This window comes from Terrapene carolina, unplaced genomic scaffold (assembly GCF_002925995.2).
Source record: "Terrapene carolina triunguis isolate 2854851 unplaced genomic scaffold, T_m_triunguis-2.0 Scaffold22, whole genome shotgun sequence".
Lineage (NCBI taxonomy): Eukaryota > Metazoa > Chordata > Testudines > Emydidae > Terrapene > Terrapene triunguis.
Genome location: NW_020664373.1, coordinates 9,872,585 through 9,896,392, shown reverse-complemented (window position 1 = coordinate 9,896,392; position 23,808 = coordinate 9,872,585). Strand labels below are relative to the sequence as shown.

General features: G+C 43.0%; 1 protein-coding gene across 1 annotated transcript in view; it reads left to right on the top strand.

Moving 5' to 3' along the window:
• Positions 1–23,808, top strand: part of LOC112103821 (pirin) — a 92,746-nt gene that overhangs the window by 22,503 nt on the left and 46,435 nt on the right. The window contains exons 4-5 of the mRNA XM_026648159.1: positions 15,663–15,746; positions 16,236–16,442. Of these exons, the coding sequence (XP_026503944.1) occupies positions 15,663–15,746; positions 16,236–16,442 (291 nt within the window). The remainder of the gene's footprint in view (positions 1–15,662; positions 15,747–16,235; positions 16,443–23,808) is intronic.

The following is a 23,808-nucleotide window of genomic DNA, read 5'->3' as shown; positions in this document are numbered from 1 at the left end:
GCTGAGCTTCAGTTCATTTGCAAATTTGACACCATCAGATCAGGATTAAACAAAGACTGTGAATGGCTAGCCAACTACAAAAGCAGTTTCTCCTCCCTTGGTGTTCACACCTCAACTGCTAGAAGAGGGCCTCACCCTCCCTGATTGAACTAACCTCGTTATCTCCAGACTGATTCTTGCCTGCATATTTATACCTGCCTCTGGAAATTTCCATTACATGTGTCTGACGAAGTGGTCATTCACCCACGAAAGCTTATGCTCCAATACATCTGTTAGTCTTTAAGGTGCCACAGGACTCTTTGTTGCTTTTTACAGATCCAGATTAACACGGCTACCCCTCTGATACTCAATAAAATACTGTTGATTAATATATGCCAAAGTGTCTGAGAGACAGAGATAACTGCCAGTTAAACTCTAACATTACTTCTCTATTTCCTAACATCATCTCCTTTTTATGCTGTACTAAAACCACACGGAAACTGAATGCATCTTTCCTCAAGCGAATTCTCGTTTGTTCCTTTGGAGTTTGTAGGCAGACAGTAACAGTTGGTCTTGCTTGGAGATGTTGGCTGTACTTGAAACAATACCCAGCCCACCCATAGCTACCCCTTTGCAAACTATTATTTTGCAGTTATTTACATGTCATCTGTCACCATAGGAGCCAGACATCTTGAATAGCATGATAAGAACACTACAATCCCTACTGGGTGGCCAAAACATGCTTTCTTATGATGGTGTAATGACAAAATTAATTGGCTAGCACCCATCTCATCACAGCACTCTAACACCAACGCTAATTAAACAGATGCATCTTACCCTCATCCTTGAAGGGCAGCAAGCTGTACTCCCCAGTAAGAGGAAGTGAGTTCCATAGCTGAAGGTCTTCTACTGAGAGACTCCTAAAACTGGGACTTCAGAGTCCTCTTCCCAGAACGGAGAGCTATCGTGTCCCAATTGCACTTCTGAGCTGCAGTGAGTTTGTATGTATGGATGTGGATAATGGTAATTCGGTTTTGAAGGGAAAATTTCTCCATGCTAGGTAGGTCCGGCATATGGAATCCCTCTTGGACAGATTTCTTCATTTCATTAAAGCCCTTGTAGTGTTTGCTAGTAAGCCTTAGGCCTAGTTTACCCATGCAAACTGCATGTACACTATTACATTTGCATTTGAGAAGTAAGGTTGTGGTGACTCAAAATACTAGCATTTTAGCAAAATGTTTTTGGAGTTACAGTATTTTTTCTGCATTTTAAAGAAAAGGGGCTCCATTGTCTATGGGGAGAAATTTAGCGCAAAGTATCAAACAAAATAGCCATGGAGGTTACAGAAAACCTCAGGGCCAGCTTGCAATACCCTAGTTGAATTGAACAGTGTTTTACAGCATGAGCAATCCCACTGACGTCAATTAGACTACTTTTGGAATAAAACACTACTCACAGTAAAGGAGGACCTCAGTATCTCAGGAATACAAGATCAATTAACATGGAAATGGGAGCAAATGCAGAGTGGCACATTTTTGCATTGTGGTATGCAGGGAGTTAGCAATGCAGCTCACATTAATATTTAAAGAATATCACCCTTTGCCATACCAAAATTCATCCTAGATTCAGTATCTTCTCTAATGATTAATAAGCTGGTTAATTGTGTGGCGTACTTGTGCAAAAGTGATTGAGAAATCCATGGATTCCACTTAGAACTTGACTTTTTTAAGCTCATTGGCATACATTTCCAGTGAAAATGAACTAGTTGGACTCACTATGTATTCTTTCTATATTGCTGACTGTTAGAAATATTTACATTACACAGAAGAGCAAGCACAAAACATACAATAGACGTGGCAGTTTAAGCTCACTACATAATGTACATTTTTTTAAAAGTGTGCTTATTTTCCCCTCCTCAGACTAACTAGCATTCAGGCTACTGAGTGCCAGAAGGTTTTGCACGCAGCATATAAAAACAAGTAAACTTTCTTTTGTTGGACAAAAACCTAGACAATAAGTTTTTCGTGTTTTTGCACAATAATAAACTTGCTGAACCAAGTAAAGAGAGTGATTCTTGGCAACGCTTCAAGATTATAAAATACAAATATTAAAGTGCATGCAATATTGAAGTGTGCATGACACTTAATTTATTTAGAACTGGTCATTGACCAGGTGGTATTCACCCAAGAGTTCTGAAGGAACTCAAATATGAAATTGCAGAGCTGTGGTATGTAACCTATTGCTTAAATCAGCCTCTGTACCAGATGACTGGTGGATTGCTAATGTAACACCAATTTTTTAAAAAAGGCTCCAGAGGGGATTCTGGCAATTACAGGCTGGTAAGCTTGACTTCAGTACCAGGCAAACTGGTTGAAACTGTAGTAAAGAACAGAATTATCAGACACATAGAAAACAGGATATGTTGGGGAAGAGTCAACACAGCTTTTGAAACGGAAAATTGTACCTCATGAAGCTGAACAGGCCACAGAACCTCATCCAGTCACTCCTGTAATAGACCTCTAACCTCTGGCTGAATTACTGAAGTACTCAAATCATGGTTTAAAGAGTTCAAGTTACGGAGAATTCAGCATTTACACTAGTTTAAACCTGAAAGTGACCCAAGCCCCATGTTGCAGAAGAAGGCGAAAATCTGCTGGGTTCTTTGCCAAACTGACCCAGGGGAAATTCCTTCCCAACCCCAAATATGGTGATCAGTTTGACCCTGAGCGTGTGGGCAAGACCCACCAACCAGACACCCGAGAAGGTTTAAATGGGTTTTTCAATGGTGCATAGGATGGTGAAGGCCCTCCACATACAGGTGAATTGAACCCCTAATGGACTGTATATAAAGGTACGCCCTGAGCCACTGGGGTAAAACTGTCCTTTACTGTTCAAGAGTGGAGGGTGAAGAGTGGCCATCTTCACTTTGCTTTCGATCACTATAAGATTCAGGGGTGCCTTTTTTTTTAAGGAAGACATAAAAATAGATTGGCTTTAACCCAATGTAGAAAAGTGACTATTCCATAAACAATGATAATTTATGCACAGGATAGGAACGAACAGTAAAGAGTATGGCCAATCCCAAGTATTCAAAAATCATGAGTCAGGCCCAAAAGAATCTTGATATTTTAAAGAGGAATTTTTGTGGTCTCTTTTTGTCTTCTGGTTTTTCACCTTTAGGGTGTACTCAGGTCCCACTTACAAGCTTTTCTCCTTAAGCTTGAGTGCTAGAATTTTTTAAAATGAAAACTGGGAGTTGTCTTAAAGAGGTGGGTCTTCAAGCAGAACTCCAACTGTCATGCGACTGGTTATTTATAACAATCATGAACTTACAGCAGGAAGATTTAATATGTACAGCTAACATAGTGTCAGTGGGCTGAGTCCATCAAACTTTATTTCTCACGAGAACCGGCAGATGGCATTGTGTGGCAGCACTAACAATCAGCATGCTGAATGAAGTAAGAATTTATTTCATGAGTATTTACTGGTGGGTGGGAAGTACTCATAAAAATTCCTGTTTAAGAAAAGTGTCTTAATTTATGCTTTAACGGTATGATCCAATGGCTATTGAAACCAATAGGCATTCCATTGACTTTATAACACCAAGGACCTGAGCCAGTGTCCATTAGACAAGTACTGTATCTGCCTTCTGACTCCACTAATAGAAAGATGAAAGAACAAGAAAAATCTGAGTTACAGTGTCCTTGTATGTGACATACTTGGGATAAAGTATTTGTTTACTCCATTAATGCAGCAGCTATTCTTCTAAGCTTTTATTATAATGGTAAGGTATTGCTTATTTCATTGCTCATTTTATAATAATACATAAAAAAGTGGGTTAAACTTAAAAGGAAACATTATAGTATAGTGCCGATATCATCACACCATCATATCTTTTATGAACATAAATATATCATTGTAAGGTCAATAAAACAAATATTTTCTTTTTTTATGCAAACTACTATTTCATTCTAGTAGAACAAGGTATGAATCTGTAACTTGAAATATATAGGAGAAATAGTATTTATAACATAAAAATGTTCACTTAAATATAATAAAAATGATTGTCAGAACTGGTAATTCCCGCCCCTCCCCACCCAACTCCAAATGACTGTGCTTGTAAATAGATCCCAAAAGTATAAGTTCATTTAAAATTGCAGAGAGAAACTCAAGGAAACAAATACAGACTTTGGCTGATGAAATAATGTCACTGAAAGTGTTTCAAATTGTGGTCTCACTTATAACTACTGTCAGCTTAGAATCATTACAGAGAAAAGTGTGGTTTGGAAGCCACTTGCATTCAGCTCTGCTATAGAGCTGGTTGGGAATTCTTCAATAAAATGTTTTTCATAAAAAAAATGCTGATTGATTAAAACGGAAACTGTTCACAAAACAGGGTCAGTTTTGATGATTCTCCTGACTCAAAAAGCTTCTGGGGAAATTTTTTTCAAAATTGTCAACATTTTGATATTTTAGAAATGAAGAATTCTGGTTTTCACTTTCGAAATAGCTTTTTATTTTAAAATTTAAGCTAATTGTGATTGACAAAGGTTAAAAAAAAAAGTCAGAATCACAGTGGAACATTTGGATTGATGCAAATTGGAAAACGTTGTGACTTCTGTCCCAATTTGGGATGGGAAAAAATTTGGAATGCTCAAAAATAGTCATGGGATGGGAAAATCATTTATCATCCAGCTCTACTCAGCTACCTCACTACCAGACATTCTCACTGTTGCTGAAAGACAATTGCCTGTTCCAGTTGGAGTAAGGAGAGGCAGTACAACCACTTAATAGCTTGAGGGTGCTTGATATTGTGAGGTGAGAACTATATCCAAGTGTTTGATTCTCTGGTGAAAGAATGAATTGCTCCTGTGATGGGAGACTAGGGCCTTTGGTTTAAAAAATGCCAAGGCCAGAGTTTTTTTCCCTCGGGATATGCCTATTACTGTACTGTCATGCTGGTCCCTACACAAGCGGCGACCCCAGTTTGAGAAACACTGAATTATGGGCTATGGGCTCCCGTATGCAAAGTGCTGTGCAAACATAGAGGCAGGCACAATTCATGCCCCAACGAGTCACAGCCAATAAGGTATCATTTAAGGAACTCATATTATTCTCCCGCAAAGTGCAGTAACTGTCCAGCTCACGCTTAATGTTTTGTTAGCTTAGTGCTTAGTTTTTGCTGTGTTAGTCTATGAAGCTTCCACATTGAGTACTTGAAAAGCTTAACTTTTAGTATATAGTATCTGAGTTTTTGCAGCCTCTCTGCTCAAGTTAATAATTTAGCCTTATTATCATTCTTGTTGACTGCCTCTGGAACATCTCAATGTCCTTTCTGTACAAGGCTGCCAGATACTTAGTGGAGTATTGCAAATGTCTTAAGAGAAGTAGATTAACTTATTCCTCTTTGTTTATTTACAGTCATATGTGGGTGTTGATGGTTCCATGATTCTGTCTCACACCCAGATCCGCTCTATGTGTTTGTGTAATACATGGGCCTCAGTTTCCAGGTGCTGTGCAGCCAATTTAGGATGCAACTCTGCAACTTGATTCAGACTCACAGCGAGACTCATTGGATGCAAACACATACAAAACAGAAACAATAATGCTTGCTGAGTCTTCTGCAAACTGAAACCTTTGAGTTCTGCACATCACTGTTTGAGGATTTTTTGAAACCCCCAAACCCTGACATCTTACTGGCTGGATTATTTGGACTCTGATTTTGTTTGTGAATTGGGACTAGGTTACATTACGTTTGGTTCAGCGAAGCAGTTATGTATGTGTTCGCCTTTTTAAGAGGTTTCCTGAGGTATTTTCTCTATTGCACACAATAATAACTAGGCCTTATATATTGGTTTTCATTAGAAGATGACATAGTTACTGGCTTAGTCGATAGGGGAGAAGCAGTAGATGTGATAAATCTTGATTTTAGTAAGGCTTTTGACACAGTCACACATAACATTCTCATAAGCAAACTAGGGAATGGTGATCGAGATGAAATTACTATAAGGTAGGTGTGCAGCTAGTTGAAAGACTCTACTCAAAGAGTACTTAGCAATGGTTTGCTGTCAAACAGGGAGGATGTATCTAGTGGGGTACCAAAGGGGTCAGTCCTGGATCTGGTACTATTCAGTATGTTCATTAATGACTTGGATAAAGGAGTGAAAAGTATGCTTATAAAATCTGTGGATGTCACCAAGCTGGGAGGGGTTGCAAGCACTTTGGAGGACAGGATTAGAATTGAGAATGACCTTGCCAAATTGGAGAATTGGTCTGAACTCAACAAGATGAAATTCAGTAAAGATAAGTGCGAAGTACTGCACTTTAGGAATGAAAAATCAAATGCACGGTTACAAAATAGGAAATAACTGGCTAGATCAGGGGTCGGCAACTTCTGGCACGCAGCTCGCCAGGGTAAGCACCCTGGCGGGCCGGGCCAGTTTGTTTACCTGCTGCGTCGGCAGGTTCGGCCGACCACGGTTCCCACTGGCCGCGGTTCGCCGCCCCAGGCCAATGGGGGCGGCGGGAAGCCAAGGCCAGCATATTCCTCAGCCCGCGCCGCTTCCCGCCGCCCCCATTGGCCTGGGATGGCGAACTGCAGCCAGTGGGAGCCGCGATCGGCCAAATCTGCCGACACGGCAGGTAAACAAACTGGCCCGGCCCGCCAGGGTGCTTACCCTGGCAACCTGCATGCCAGAGGTTGCCGACTCCTGGGCTAGGTGGTAGTAGTGCTGGAAAGGGTCTGTGGGTTATAGTGGTTCAGAGATTGACTATGAATCAAAAATGTGATGCAGTTGCAAAAAAAGGCTAATAACATTGTGGGGTGTATTCACAGGAGTGTCATATGTAAGGCCCCATCTGGAGTACTTTGTCCACTTCTGGGCACCACACTGGACAAAACAGCGAGAATTCAGAGCATAGCAACAAAATGATAAAAGGGTTAGACAACCTGACCTATCAAGAAAGGTTAAAAAAACTGGGCATGTTTCGTCTTGAGAAAAGAAGACTGAGGGGGGCTTGATAACAGTCTTCACTATGTTACGGGCTGTCTAAGAGGACGATGAACAATTTTTCTTCATGTCCATTGAAGGTGGGACAAAAAGTAATGGGCTTTATCTGCAGCAAGGGAGATTTGGGTTAGATATTAAGAAAAACTTTCTATCTCTTTAATTAAACTAATTAAATACAGACTAAATGGAGATCAGCCAAATATAAATCCTGTTTGTAGTAGACTGAGGGCTTGTCTACACTATTGCTTAAGTTGATGTAACTTACATCGCTCAGGGTGTGAAAAAAGCCACTCCCCTGAGCGACAGAAGTTACATCGACTTAAAGTGGTGTCCACAGTTCACTATGACGCTCTCCTGCTGACATAGCTTCCACCTCTCATTGAGGGGGAGTAATTATGTGTCGGCATAGCGCGTCTTCACCAAATGCGCTACAGTGGTGCATCTGCACCGATGTAGTGTGGCAACATAGACTAGCCCTTAGTTAGATCATCATTTTAACAAACAAGTTTAGGATAATTATAGACCTAACAAGAAGCTGACCTTCAAATTATGATTTGGATGTTTCTCCCCTTTTATATTTTTAAGTGAAGAGTTCTACAGTCTGACCATTTTTGCTCAGTACAAGAGTGGAAAAAGTCATTGGGTTTGATTCTCCAGTATCTTGCAGCCATATCACAAGGGCTACTTTGCACAGCCTATATCTGTGCAGTGTCAGGGTAAAAACACTACCATTTGGATTTACACTCACTTTACACAGACTTAGAGATACATCTATTAGACAAAAGCCATGCATAAACTGAGGGAAGGGTCAGCCCTCGTCAAATGCGGAGTGCAGTCTCGTCAACCTCAAACATTCAGGAATCATTAGTCAGCCCACCAGAATCATGAGATTATCTTAAACTTCATGAGATCTTAGAAAACAACACATTTTTGACTCTGTATTTGCCTTTACATTTTTTTCATTGAGTCTTCAGTGTTCATGTTGTCAAGGTTTTGTCTGCAACAAGGGCTAAAAATGTACTTTATTTTAAATGAAAACTACGGTTCTCATGACTTCAGGAGCTGGGGGCTACAAGAAAAACAGCAAATACTGTGAGATTTGCAATAAAATCATGAGTTGTCAATATGCAGTGAGCAGCTCAGCTGCCCCATGCTTTGACGGCCCCTGAATTCCAGGGATCAGACCCTCAGAGCACATGGCCTGGTCAATTCTGGCCGGTCTCTGAAATCTCTTCACCCATTCTCTTTCTCGGAGCAGAGAGAAGAAGCAGTGTGGCGCAATCCAAGCTGAAGAAACTCACTCCCTGCCTCCTAGTGGTCCACTGCTCTGCTCACGTAGTTCAGACAGAACAGGGAAAGGGATTGGCAGGTGACAGTATGCACTGTTCCACAGTCTCTGAGCATGCTTAATGTATTTAATCAGTGGTTCTGAAACCTTAATTTGTGGATCACCCAAGTCACTCCCGATCGTCAGCAAAAGGAGAAGCTTTGTGAACCAAATAGTGGGAGATTGGGCAGGGATTTGAGAAGCATGTTGCTCCATTAAAGGGGCTTTTGCTAAGTGGTCCACAGCAGGATGTTGGGGTGAATCACTATCTGATGTGACTAAGTAATTTTCTATGTGATAACAGTTAATTTATCTCATAACACATAGTAACAGAGATTGTACCACAGTCTTTCTAAGTGTAAGCACATTGAAATAATGATGAACTTGGTCCAAAAAATCCTAGTACATCTTTATATTGTTTATTTCCATCAGCGGTATTTTTGGAATTAAAAGTTGGGTATTGAGATATGTGGGAATGGCTCCTAATTTATTCTGTTTTTTTTTTCTGACTTGACTTTAGTCATATTTTGATACCATTCTGATTGTTGTGATATACAAGTGTTGACTCTTGGTGGTATTAATGGTTATTAATACTTATGGGTATTCATTTTACTGTCACAAATATCTGTTACAGGAAAGGTTTCTCCGATAGTTAAAAGCTTACATAGCCATGCCAAACCTTTAACCACATGATAGTCTACAACTGTTTTGAAGGACAGTAATTATGTCTGAGGGGTACTAGTGCCATGCAACTTTGTTGGAGTCTCACAAATCAAAAAGAAACCAAATAAGTAACCTCATCTCAATTATGTCTCCCTCCTTTCAGAGGGAGAGGGGGGAACTCTTTGCCATGAGTGTTGAAATGTGCATATGTGTTGGACTTCAAGAATGTGACTTTTTTCCTTCCCCTCCCTTCCTCTGATAAGTGTTTTGTTTTGTAACAGTCTCAATATTTTTTGTTGACATGGGCTCATGCTCTTATATGCTGTTGGCAAAAAGGGCTCTTCATTCTTTGGTTACTTACTATTAAGTATTTTTTTTCCTTCCATCTGGCAGAGTCTCAAAGTGAAAACGAAGATTACAAATGCTATTGTGGGCAGAGTGCTGAATGTCTGAGTTACTGCAGACATTCTTATCCCATTTGTGTTAAATTTGACTATTGTCAGATAGAATTTGCATGTAAAAATTATTTGACTGTTTCATGCTAATAAGCTCTCTTGTGAGATTATATACACTGCAGTAATGCTACTATTAAAAAAATAAATACTGTTGTAAGAAGAAAAATTGCAGCCAACTTTATTTGACACTTAAAATTCTTAGGATAGGACTTGGTGCTGCTTCCAGTCTCTTTTCAAGAAGAGAGTAAATGCAGTTTAAAGCAACTACTTTCAACCCAGTTTAGACTGATGTTTTTTAATCATGGATTGACCATGAACTCCATAAACCAGAGTAAAACAAATGCAAAGACCTTGTTTAAATTAATCCTAGTTAGGCTCTGCATCTTAAATTTTATGGTCAACGTTGCCTAAAACCCATCAGGGTTAATTAACACTCTTTGGCGGGTGGCGGAGGGGGGGGGGACTGCAAAACAGCTTTTCACGCTCCCCTGCCCACCCTCTCAGGTGTAACTAGCTCTTGTCCACTCTCACCATGCCACTATGCATAAGGCCAACAATAGGATTTTGGGGAGGATCGGTGAGGTAACTCTTTAGAGGAATTGATTCTTAACTCCATCACCTTGAGCCTTCTGCTGAAAGAGAGATGGAGTCCAAAAGTTTGTGCTGGGGTCTCTATATAGCTGCCAATATTTTGTGCAGGTACTAAACAAGTGGCCTTTTTCTTTTAGGCTACAAACACCAGGAATCAACTGGAGGCACAGAGGCTCTGTGCCTCTGTACAATCCCTTGTAGCTCCACTCCTTGGCGTATGGCATCTGATGTTGTCCACCAGAGTCTAAATAGCCTGATTCAATACCAGTGTCATGCTGTTGTAACTGCACTGACTTCCATGGAGTTTACGTCAACATCAAATTAGACTAACGGCCCTTTGATTTAAAAATTAGCTTTCCTTATGTCTTGAAAGAAATAGCTAATGCATGACGATGCAGGTTTTGGTGTATGAGTAAGCCAGCCAGGCACTAGAGGGAGCTCACATTAACTAAAAAGTAGTGAGGAAATAATCCTCCTTATGTGGAGTGGAAGGACAGCCATCAACCTTTAGTAAATAAAAAGGTCAAAAACGAGCAGAGAACTGTTGAACTAAAACTTCTAGTATGGCATTAAACCAGAGTAAAAATGTACTATTACTAGTTTTTAATTGGAAGAATAGCTGTCAATTGGGGAAAAAAAAATAAACCTGGGTTCTTACTATGCAATTCTTGAGTACAAGATGAACACTACTCATACTGAACATAAAGCAGTGCACAAAACTCCCAAGAAGGTTGTAATTCAGTGGATGCATAGTATAGTACAAACATCATAAACCACAAGGACTTAGCTCTAGAGACTTAGAAATGTTAGCAATGTCTCTGTAATTGAAATAGGCGCTTCAGAAACTTGTAATATATGCAGGATAAATTTCAGAAGTTGTTAGGCTTTAGGTTGTTTGAAGAAGGGCGGAGAGGGTACATGTGATGAGGAGAAAGATTAGTGTGGATACAATGTTTAACGATTAATTTGTTCTCTTTAAAAATGAGATTTTTCAGGAATTTGAAGCAAACTTACATTGTACAAAAATAGTATAGAAGTGGTTATCTAAAATATAAACAGATTCATAGCTGCACAGCTCAGGATGCTTTTTGACCAGGTGGCAGTAATACCTGCTTTGTGCCTGCAGCCTCTTTCATATGGAGAAAGTCTCTACCCCTTTCCTCCATCCTCTGATCCCTGCATAAATAAAACCCAGCTCTTTGGTTATGTTCTGCAAGCAAAGTTCAGCCTTGACATGAGGACGCACATGTGTATCGACTCCAATGACTTGCCCTGCTTAATCCACCTCTGAATCTACTGTTGCCCACAGTCTTGTGATATTTGGAGGTTTTAAATGTCACTTGATCTCTGTATTTCTGCCTTCCAGCTTATGAATTTTTTCTCATTCAAAATGTCCATCTCTTCCAATGGGGCTGAAACCAAGGAAGATGGCTGCCATTTTCGTACAGTCCTGGCATGTAGACGTGAGGCTGTCTCTAATAGAGATGGGCCCCATTCTCATTGTTTTTAAAGGGGGTTGAAACGATGATACCCCAAGATGTGGCCTGACAGAACCCAGTGTGCGGATACAAGGGATTGTGTGGAGCACGAGACTGAAGAGGTGAATGGAGAGACTGAGGGGACAATGCAGAGGGAGAGGGGAGAGGAGGAAGCCTGAGGGGGCTCATGAAAATGTATGGGATGAGAGGGAGACTAAAGAAGAGGCTGAGGAGGGTGCAGAGGATAACTACATGGGGAGGAGATGGACAGGGATAGAAAAGCTACTCCCCTACCCCAGGTATTTTGAAAGAGTAAGCAGAGTCCTCCTCCAAGCAGTCAGCAGGGAGGTGTGTATTTTCCATGTGCATTTTAGATTGAATTGTGAACCTGAAATGATTACACATGCCCTGGGAACAAGGGGGCTTTCTAGAGAGACTCAAAAGGCATACCAGAGAGACAAGGTGGGTGAGGTAATACCTTTTATTGCATCAGCTTCTGTTGACGAGAGAGACGTGCCTTGTCCTCTCTGATGTCGTGGGATGAACACGACTACCACAACACTGCAAACATCCAGAAGCATATGACAAATATGTTTTAAATTATTTTTTAAATCTCATGATTTTTGGAGTCTGACAATATATTGGCAATACCAGAATTTGGCTTGGAGTAAGGGGCAGAAGCTCTTTGATAATAGCTGTCTGTTGATGTCTGTCTGTCCTCAGTGTGGAGGATCAAATGTGGTTTAACAAGCTATTTAGTCTGGAAGTCGAAATATGTGATACATTTTATATCTTTGTTTTATATTTAGCCTTATTTTTATTTCCCCTCCCCCCCACTTGTAATTGTACTCCTTGTCTTCCTCCACTCTTGGCACTATCGCCCATGATCCATAATTTGTTTTGGCTTTGTTTTGCTCCACTTGAGCTATGGCTCAGCTTGTGTGGGAGCGTGAGACAAAGATAGATGCACAGTATATTTGTGGTCCCAGATTCTGGGGCCAGCCTGGCATTGGGCTGGTTCCTGAGGTGAGCAAGAACAAGTGATATGCTATAACTTATGCCCAGCTGCTTTGGCCCCAAGTGGTTGTTCTGGCAGCTGAGAAGAGCTGTAGTACATTGGTGCTTAGACCATGAAACCTCTTCTTGGCCATGCCCCTGTCCAGCCCCTACATGTGATGTGGCTGACTGGGAATTTCCCAGTGGCCGGTTCAGCTGGCTTTATTTTACAGTCCTTTTATAGCTGCAGAGCCAATGTAAAGATCAGAGGCCAGAATTGGGTCGTCTGGAAGAATATCATTAAATGGACTTCCTTTCCCCTGTAAGGGGACTGTTGGCCCCTTACTAACACTCAGTGGGTTTTTTTTTTTGGTTGGCTAGTTCCCAGTACCAAAAGAAAGGGGAAGGGTTGATGGGAAATCAGGACCCTGAGACTGACAGTCTCCAGGGGGAATGGAGAGAGGCCAATGCTCCAGGTCAGCCTGATTGAAAGGGCGGGCAGGCCAATGAGGGAGTCAGGAGGCCAGGGGTGTCCCATCCTCTGTGGGAGCTGGAGCTGCCAGAGACAGAGTGGGGCCGAGCTAAGGAGAGAGAAGGGACCTCAGCTGAGCTGGGGAGCAGAGCTGTGCCAGCTAGAGAGAACAAGAGAAGCAGCCCAGGAAGCAGGTCAGTGCCGGGAGCAGAGCCACAGAAGCAGCCCAGAGAGCAGAGCTGTGCTGGGAGCAGAGCTGCAGCATCCAGAGCCAGAGGGGCCGGAAAAAGCAGCCCGGGGGCTGGAGGCAGAGCAGCAGCAGCGCTGAGGCAGAGTGGAGCTGGAGCAGTCCAGAGCTGGGTGTGATGAGCAGCTGGGGAGAGCGAGGGAGGACTCTGGGCAGTGGGCCCAGCACAAGGAGATGCCCCCAGCCAAGACGCCTTTCAGGCCAGAGTTGGGGGCGGGGGGATCATAACCCCGACTGGGGAGCTGATACTGGGAAGAAGGGTCCTGCCACCTAGAGCCTGAAGGCATGTGGCCGCAGCCAGAGCAAGTGTCCGACTCGCGGCATCACTGCAGCACAGCCAGGGCCTGAAAGGAGCCCTGGGATGTGTGAGGAGCAGACTGTGAACTTCCCCTACATTCCAGAGACGCTGGTTGTGATGTCCCCGTGCCACAGAGCGGGGTGACATGTTTTCTTTTAATCTTTCCCATTTTTTCCTTATTTTTTTTAAAATTGATTGCTGTTTAATAAATTGTATTTGCTTTGAACTGTATGTAATGATCAGTGGGTCAGGGAAGCATCCAGTGCAGAGAGCACCCCAGAGTGGGGACACCCTAGCCCAGGGGTTGGCACGCGAGCTGATTTTTACTGGCACACTGCTGCCAGCTGGGGTCCCGGCCTCTGGCCCCGCTCAGCCCGCTGCCGGCCTGGGTGAACAGAACCCCCGGCCGCGGCTGAGCGTGGCCGTCGGCTGGGACCCTGGCTGGCAGGAGCCGGCAGACGGAACCTCAAGCCGGCAGTGGGCTGAGCCGCTCAGCCCGCTGCTGGTCTGGGGTTCCATCTGCCGGCCCCTGGCCAGACGAGATCCTGGCCCCCGGGCCCACTCAGCCCGCTGCCGGCCTGGGTGAACGGAACCCCAGCCGGCAGCGGGCTGAGTGGGGCCGGCGGCCAGGACCCTGGCTGGCAGGAGCCAGTGGACGGAACCCCAGACCAGCAGCGGGCTGAGCGGCTCAGCCCACTGCCGGTCTGGGGTTCTGTCCGCCGGTCCTGCTCAGCCCGCTGACGGTCTGGAGTTCCGGCCGCCGGCCCCTTGCCAGCCGGGGTCCAGGCCTCCTGCCCTGATCAGTCCTCCTGCCAGCCTGGGGTACCGGCAGCCAGCCCAGGGGCCTGCTCCTGGTCCCAGTACTCTGGAGTCCTTATAAAAAATTACATTACAATTAGCTTAAAAACTTGAAAACTTAAAAGCTTTGTTGTATATTACAGTAATCGTTAAAATATGTATAATGTTAATAAATACATAGGTTTGATGAAACAAAGTAGTTGTACTTACGTGCCTGTGCTTAATTTGTGTTTTCGATGATTTACCTTCTAAAAAAAAATCTCGCATGTCTCGCACCCCCAGAAAGGGCATCTTGCACCCCCAGGGGGTGCGTGCACCCCAGGTTAAGAACCACTGCACTAAACTGATCAGATCTGCATTTTAATTTAATTTTAAATGAAGCTTCTTAAACATTTTAAAAAGCTTGTTTACTTTACATACAACAATAGTTTTGTTATAGAATATAGACTTAGAGAAAGAGACCTTCTAAAAAAGTTAAAATATTTTACTGGCACGCAATACCTTAAATTAGAGTGAATAAATGAAGACTCGGCACACCACTTCTGAAAGGTTGCTGACCCCTGCCCTAGCCCCTGGCCTAAGTGGCCACTACAAGGTTGGGGGTTGAGCCCTTTAGGAATCCTGGGCTCAACCTTATCAGGGTTACGAGGACTCTGCCACTCCAGAGAGTGGAATGAGAGCCCTCAAGGTTAGGCAGGCCTCTGGGTAAAGGAAGTGGGAGTGAGGACTCAGATTCTTTTGCTAGCCTATTTCACCAGGGTAGTGTATAAGCCAGAAAAGTTCCTCACAATAGCGGGACCATTCCCCCGCTTACACCCTGATATGCCTGTCTTTGCAGATGAAACTGACCAAGGCTTGCACTTTGGCACTGTCCCTAGTGCCTTCTGCAGTGATGATAATCTTAGTTGGTTTTACTTTTTCCTTATTGCCATCACAGCAAAAACACTGCTATGCAGAAGATAGAGCCTTGATTAGTTTCTTCTGCAGTTTCCCTTTGTGTTGGAATTGAGACCAAAAAGAGGAATGCTGAAAGAAAAACAAAAGGGAGAAAAGGAAAACATGATGGTGGGAGAGGTCCGTAAAGAGAAATGGAAGAAGAAGAGGAATGAGTGAGAGGCTGAGAACAAAAAGGTGCAGTGCTGATCCTAAAACCTTAATCCTTTTCAACATGGGTAATTTTGACATCAAAGTTTGTGTGGCCATGTGAGTCAATATTGGGCTACTAGAACTTTCTGGTTTCTGCTACAGTGGAATAGACTGGTTCTGTTGTGATCTCTATCTGTTAAAAACAAAACAAACAAAAGGGAGCTTTTGCATAACAATTTCATCTGTCTCTCATTCTTCCAAGGTAACTTACCTGTTAGATGGTGGCTCTATGGCCCATGAAGATTTTTGTGGACATGCTGGTATATTGAACCCAGGAGATTTACAGGTATGGGAAAGTGGGCAGAAAGGAATCATTGATATCTTAATCCTAAACAGTAACTACTTCTGCCTTTTCGTTTGAATTTGTGAAGAGCCTGCAGTTGAGGAACACTACTCCTCTTTCTAAGAGAAGTTGTAACTGGATGCTTTTAAACTCAGCCACTGTATTGCACTCTGTTGTCATATGCTTAGATAAATTCCCACTACACCATATTACTGTGGGAAACTTCATATTTTAGCTTTTTAAAATCTCTAGTAAAATAGATTAACAAATAAATTATATTGTTTCAATGCTGCACTTCAACATTTGAAATCAATAGATAAACTAAATGTTAGGAAAGGTTATTGTTTATCTAATCAGTCTTCTAACCAGACAAAAGCTTTAGTCATATTAACTTGTCCCATTTAATGAAATTCAAGTGTGTTTTCTTTTCTCCATTTTCTAAAATTTAATGTCTATGTTGTGAATTCTGTTCCTTCTATACCATCTTTCTAGTGGATGACAGCTGGGCGGGGTATTCTTCATGCAGAGATGCTCTGCTCAGAGGAACCAGCACATGCTCTGCAACTCTGGGTCAATTTGAAAAGTTCAGAGAAAATGGTGGAACCCCAATACCAAGAACTGAAAAACAAAGACGTCCCCAAACCCTCCAAGAATGGTGTGACTGTGTCTGTCATTTCCGGAGAGGCACTGGGTGTAAAGGTAAACTGTGATCATTGGTACAACTGGTGCCTATGTACAAGTAATATGTACATTTGAAGCTTTAACTATTTATCGTATATTTGCTGACAAGTTTAAACATCAAATGTTTTGTCAGCTCACTTTTGTTGTGAAAGGAGAGATCCTCTGAGTTTTATAAACATTCTTTGAAGGTTGCAGTTATATGGTAATTGTTTCATCTTGTCTTTTTTGTTTCTTGTAAGAAAATGCTGCATTACAAGTTATTCCCTTATGTAATGTACTGTAAATCATGCATATAACACCATTCTCCATTCAAAAAGAGCAAAGTCTGTTTGCATGTGCTAGACATAATGTTCCTTGGCCTTTTGGAGGGATACAGTTAACTGTCAGTTAACAGGCCCTAAGAAAAGAAATGTTGTCGCAGCCCTTACTCACATGCTTAGTCCCTTTTAATTCAGTGGGACCACTTGCACGAGTAGGGCTATTCAATATAAGGGTTGCAACTTCAGGCCCTTAAAAATATATGAATATCTAAATAATGTCTCTGCAACAGGCTGGCAGTTCATCTGAAGCAGCCTATCCTGTGAGCAAGATTTGCTCTTGTTGGAATCAAAGCAGGTTGGGAAAGGCAGGTGCTTACCTGTTCAGGTGCAGTAGTGTGTGAGGAGGGCACAGGGATCTCACTTCTCTAATCCCGTGTTCAACCATGTTGGGGGCAAACGCCTTCTGTTGGAATGCACATGTTGTGTGTGGTGAGCAGGCTAGCTAGTGGTGCTGGCAACAGTAGCGGACCCTGAGGGCCTGGTTCTATACTGCCTTACACTTTGTGTACTCACTGACATCTGTGCAAAGTGGGTGTGAAATGCATCAGATCAGAATAGCAGCATTTCACACCCACTAGCACAGGTGCAAATGATTACACCAGGCATTGGGGAATCAGGCCCAGAATGAGCATGTCTGCTTGGGGCCATGACCCGAACCACCCAGAGTGCCTGAGTGGCTGCACTGTGAGGAGCTCATAGCAAATGGCTCTTTTGAGCACACTGCCCCACATTTCCAGCACCCAAACAGACACTGTCTCTTTGGAAATCGTAACGCTTCAAGCCGTCTCTACTCTCACCTTTGCAAAAGGCAAAACCAGTTCCCATAGTCTATGTACTCACTGGAGTCCAGCTGTATTTCAACCTTCTTTTTATAATTTTGGCTGACTAACTGAATGTTGGCTGAATATATATTGCCTAAGGCCTGACTACCCACTGCCTTGCCCTTTGTATAGTCATGTAACATTTCTGAATCAAAATGCTAACATTTTACAGCCATTCTGCACAAGGGGCAAGCAGTGGAGAATCAAGCCCTAAGACTATTCATAACATTTTCCCTGCTGACACTTCACAACAATGGATATTGTGGATGAAGTAAAGCTTCATGTTAATGTTCAGTTAAAGTAGAATTTGGGGACTTTAGAACTGTACCTTCCTTTTGACAGATCTTATTGTGTATTTGTAATTCCTAGTAATGGAAATTACATGCAGCAGAAGGAAACCTATATAACACTTAGATTTGTACTGGAAAAAGCAAGTTTTTGCAAACAGTGACCAGATAAGAACTGGTACCAGAGCAATTTCTAGATATTATTAGGGCAATTTGAAATATCAAACTCAACTTATTTGTTAAGTCTATGTGATTATGAAGTGTCTATTCCCTCTGCTTTTCTTTCAGCTGCAAGTAGACTTGTTGTGGAATGGAATTCAAGTAACCAATGAAATATTATTGTTTCACATTTCAAGTTCTGCTTTCAACTCATATTTACTAAAACCAGGAAAATTAATATAATTAAATCTTGGTTATTTTCATGGCAAATGATGAAGGTTCATAATCTTGGTATTTGAATCAGTCTTTTTATTAGGTATTTTATAAACTAGTTAAATTGCACATAAATCTAGCAGCATATGAAAAAAATTGAGCCAATGTCCTCATATATATAATGTTACTAAGAGGAGACATGCCTTTGTAATCTACTGGAATGTGCCTTGTAAAGGAAGACTGAGCTTTTGTCTTTGCACTGAATCAACGTGATCTTTTAATCAGACAAGGTTACAAAGGAAAAACAAACTACACAGCTGGCTAGGCTGGGGCCAAGTGCCCACACATAGTGCTTGTGAGCCCATCCCCTCCCTTTCCAGGGTGAAACCTGACCACTCCATTTTGCCTCTACATTCCACTGCTCTCATTAAACTGACCGTTACCTTGTAGAAGCAGGGCAGCAGACAGTTGTCTTTTTCAGAAGCGCTTGTATATTTTCTATCCGCAATTAGGGGCAGTTCAAGCTTGATGCCCATTGAAATCTGGGCCTCACATGGGACTGCCAAGTGATCACACGAGCTGGAGTGAACACATCAGTCCTGTTTGAATCCTTGCACCACCTCCCTCCTTTCTACTGCATCAAGTTTGATCTTGTTGTCCTTGCTGTCAGGGCCCTACAGGAATGCCCCTGCCTAATTATCCAACCCTTAATTCAATGAGGCTGCATGGGTGGTATAAGCAGGGTGGAATTTGGCCCTTAGATTGTAACCTTTTGGGTCCAGAAAACTTGTTGTCTTACCCTGCTTGACTGTAAATCACCTAGTATGCTTTGGCACTACATCATTTTATATTGGGAGGTGGGTTGGAAGAGAACAGTCCACACGCACAACAGGAATAGTTTGTCTTGGACAACTCTTCTAGGAAGTCCATACTTGCATCTCTTAAAAGAATGATTCCTAGTCCCCTATTAGCAGTGGGTATGGCTGGTCATTTCATAACTAAGGAAGTGTGAAGTAACTCGTTCCATCTATAGCTGCAGACATTTCAATGAAGAGATAGGTCTGATGGGATCCCCGGTGTGCAGCATGGGACCGATGTGCCCCCTGAACTCTCTCCAGCCTGGGCCATCTCTCACAATGCCTTGCTAGTGACCAACAGCAAACCCCTCCAGGTGCTGTTATCACTCAGCACAACCGCATGTGGAGCCCAACACCTAGTAGATTGCATAAATGCTCCCAGAGCCACTCATGAATCACCCAGAGAAAGGCACCATCCCAATCCTCCCCCTCCCCCCAGCTCCCAGCACTGTACTCCAGGAATATACATTATACCAGAATGCGTGAGGGGTTTCCTGGCTGGGGCAGGGAGTTGGGGTGAGGGCTCCGGGGTGGGGCTGGGAATGAGGGGTTGGGGGTGCAGGAGGGTGCTCCAGGATGGGACCGAGGGGTTCGGAGGGCGGGAGGGGGATAGGTTGGGGCAGGAGGTTGGGGTACAGGAAGGGGTCGGGGGTGCAGGCTCTGGGCAGCGCTTATCTCAAGCAGCTCCCAGAAGCAGCGGCATGTCCCCGCTCCGGCTCCTACGTGGAGGCATGGCCAGGCGGCTCTGTGTGCTGCCCTGTCCGCAGGCACCACCCCTGCAGCTCCCATTGGCCGTGGTTCCCAGCCAATGGGAGCTGCGGGGACGGGGGCAGCATGCAGAGCCCCTTGGCTGCCCCTATACACAGGAGCCAGAGTGGGGACATGCCACTGCTTCTGGGAGCCGAGCAGAATGTGGCAAGCCCCTGACCCCGCTCCCTGGCTGGAGCGGAGCAAGCCTCAGACCCCGCTCTCCAGCAGGAGCTTGAGGGCCAGATTAAAACGTCTGGAGAGCCAGATGCACCCCCCCGGGCCATAGTTTGCCCACCCCGATCTAGATTAAGCAGTTTTTCTCACCCCACTGGATATTGCAGTCCTTAATATATAGGTTTGTCCCTTAAACCTGGGCCAGTCTCCTCTGTTGGAGTCTTCAGTCTTCTTCTGAGTGTCTTTGTTGCTTGCAGCATAGATGGGGGAAGGAGAAAGGCCCAGCATGTGGCCACAGTGTTCTGTTTTTTTACTCTTAGTCACATGTGCTTGGGGCGCACAAATCCAGGCATGTCTGGGGGGTATCGCTGAGCCTCCAGGCAAGGTTGAGCAATTCCCTTGGTGTGGCCTCGTGCTGGTGAGTCATTGAATTGTAACTCCCTTGCTGCACAATGGTTGTTGATGGTTTGTTTGATGCCCTGCCCCAGTGTTGGTTACTTTCTTTGCTGTTGCCTCTGGAGAGCTAATGTCTGGCTGATTCCCCAACTTACAGCATGTTTTAGTGACAACCATATAACACAATTCTCATGACTTCATATGCATTAATGATATACATATATGGATAGAGAAATGACTTTCAGCAGATCGTAACCTTTCCCCTGATACCTTACAAGGCATGCTTTATATGTAAAATCACGATTATATAAAAATGAGGAATATGGGGGTTAAAGGACGCTCCCCCAAGGAATAGAATGTCACAATGGGGAAAAAGTAAACAGTTTCAGGAATGCTCAGCAAGGCATAATCATCTTGTTGCGTTTTTTCTTGTCATCATTTTTGTTTGTTTTCATGATAGGCACAATGCCTATGTGGAACATTGAGCAGGAATGAGTTAACTTTTCTGTTACACAAATATAACTTGGTGCAGGTACTCCGTTTCTGTTAAGGCTGCTCTTGAGACATAGAGAATGTTCATGGTACCATAAAGTATGGAATTTCTGTTGCCTTCTCTCAGTGGACATCAATGAGCAAGGAAATAGGCTTTTGGGGAGTGGCTTTGCAGAGCAGTCTTAACAGAAACGGAGTACCTGCACCAAGCCTGCTACTATGGGTCCCCAAAAGGCAGTCATTGTGAACATCTTCTACTATATTTTCTACAAGCTGGTATTTTATTTATTTCACAGGCCCCTTTATTTCAAGAAGTAGATACTCTCCCAAAGAATATCCATACTTCCAAGTCAAACTGTTCCCTTGGAGCTTGGATCACACAATTACAAGCATGAAGTGATGCAACTTCATTTGTAACTCAAAATTGCAATACAAACAGTGCTGCAGAATGCACACAGCTCAGTTGTCCAAAATCTTAGTAATGTTGATCTTGCCTGTGCTCTTGCTTATTCAGGGTGCAAGTCCTTGACATAGGGCTTGTCTTCACTATGGGGCTAAGTCGACCTAAGTTACGCTACTCCAGCTATGTTATTCAGTTGACGTCACTTAGGTTGACCTATCCCGGTGTCTTCACTGTGTTGCATCAATGGGAGACACTCTCTGGTTGATTTCCCTTAGTCTTCTTGGGGAGCAGGAGTCCTGGGGTCGACCGGAGAGCGCTCTGCCATCGATTTAGCAGGTCTTCACTAGACCCGCTATATTGATCTCTGCAGCATCGATTGCAGCAGTGTTGATCTCCCCGTAGTGAAGGCCAGCCCATAGTTATCCGAGAATTACATTCTCACCTAGTAGGATGGGATCAAATATACTCTTTTACACCAAAATAAAAATATTTGACTCACTACAGCATCATTATCAATATAATGGATAATAGTGAGAATAAACACACATCTGGTGCTCCACATTTGTATCTGGTGCTACAGAAATATGAATTTACAGTAGGACCTCACCACCAGAGCAACAGAAGATGGAACTGATCTACAAATGTTGTGCATAATATTGTGTCAGAGATGCAGTACAGAAATGATGCTGGTTTTCTTCCAAATGGAAGAATTTATCTTATGCTATAAAGAAAGACCACGTATTCTCTTACTCACGCTTTGATATAGTGCACATGAAGAGCTCTGACTGGATTTCTTGTGGAGATTGTGCCTTTAGAAGCTGCTCAGCTGGGTAGAGGACACATAGACACTTGAATGTCTGAGGTGTGCTTTTGCCACTGCTAGGTAGTTGGTGGAGCCTCTTTTATCTATAGAGAGGCTAAAAGGGACTACACTGGTCAGATGGAGCAGGCTTTCAGAGCATGGTCATCCCCCCAGGCAATACAGGCCATGCACATATACTCCTCTATAAAACATCTTCTGCTGTTTCCAGCCATAGTGTTTAGAACCCACATACTTGAGGTCTGCCCTCAGGAATAATAGCCTGTCAACTAAAACAAAGGGTGTAGAATGGACTGGATTGACCTGATTGCACAATAGGATAGTTACTAAACAAATACACCAGAAAACTGCTATATTATTTAGTTTTTACAAAACACACCAATTAAAAGTTCTCAGTCTAAACTCATGGTTAAGATGGGAGAAGAGTCAGCGACAAGGGAGAAGGAAGAGAAGCCCTGACGATTTTGATTCCTTCAGTTGTTATGGCCAAAACAAACTGTGGTGGGGTTGGAGCTGTTGCTCTTTGCATGGTATTACCTTGCACCAAACAGTGAGTCCTGCATGGGGGCATGTGTGCAGCCACTGCCTTGCAGAAGTTTCTGAATTTCAGAGCTGAGCGCATTAGTACTCCTAAGTGTGAGGGATCTATACTGACAATATCTGAAGGGGTAATAAACCTTTCGACAACATCAAGTCCCTTAAGAGTGAAAAATCAACTGGACTGTCTCAGACTTCCAAATAGCCAACTGTCTTCTAGCCAAAATTCAGTGCTATGCTTAAAAATCATCTCATAAATAGTCATGGGACTAGAAGAATGGTGACTAAGACGATAAATTGCAGGCACTGGGTCTATTGCTACACTCAGAATGTTGGACAGAGTGTCAACTTTTGCCTGCCAAAAACTCTGTATTTTGATGCAGGAGCAAGTCCAGCAGCTGGAAGTGTCCCTGGATGATCTGCATTTAGGAAATCAGTCTGAGAACCTGAAATCTATCACATTAAAAAGCAAATTCCACCAAAAAAAAAAAAAAACCCCCCAACAATGGCGTGTACCTTGTAATAACAGTATCTGTTCAGGTATAGCTACAGATAGTCTCTTCTCACTCTGGAGAGGTAGCATCTGTTGTGTAGGGGGCACAATCTAATGGAAACTATGCACAACTCATTTTGGGTGTCTGCCTAACTCTCTCTTCTTACACGTAGACCATAAGAATGAAATCTGTTCTGTAAGACTTCCATGCTATGCAGATATGAAACTGTTAAAGTGGGGAAATTCCTTTTTTTCAAAATAGAATGATGTAGAAAAGGAAGATCAGATGCTTCTGTTCTCCCTGTCAGAACACAAGAACAAGGGGAAATTCAATGAAACTGGAAGGTGGTAAATTCCAAACTGACAAAAGGAAATACTTTTTATGCAATGTGTAATTAGGTTGTGGAACTCATTGCCACAGGAAGTTGTTGATGCCAAGAAATAACAAGATTCAAAGCGGGACTGGAAATTGTATAGCGATAACAAGAATATCCAGAGTTATGTTTATTGCTAACAAAAATTTTGGAAAGGATATTTTGTTGCTTGCAGGGCTCATGCTACGGGGCTGAAGCCAGTCACTAACTATTAGAGATCAGGATAAAACTTAACGTGGGAGGCCAATTATCCAACATCTTTCTGATGTGGGGTTCTTACACTATCCT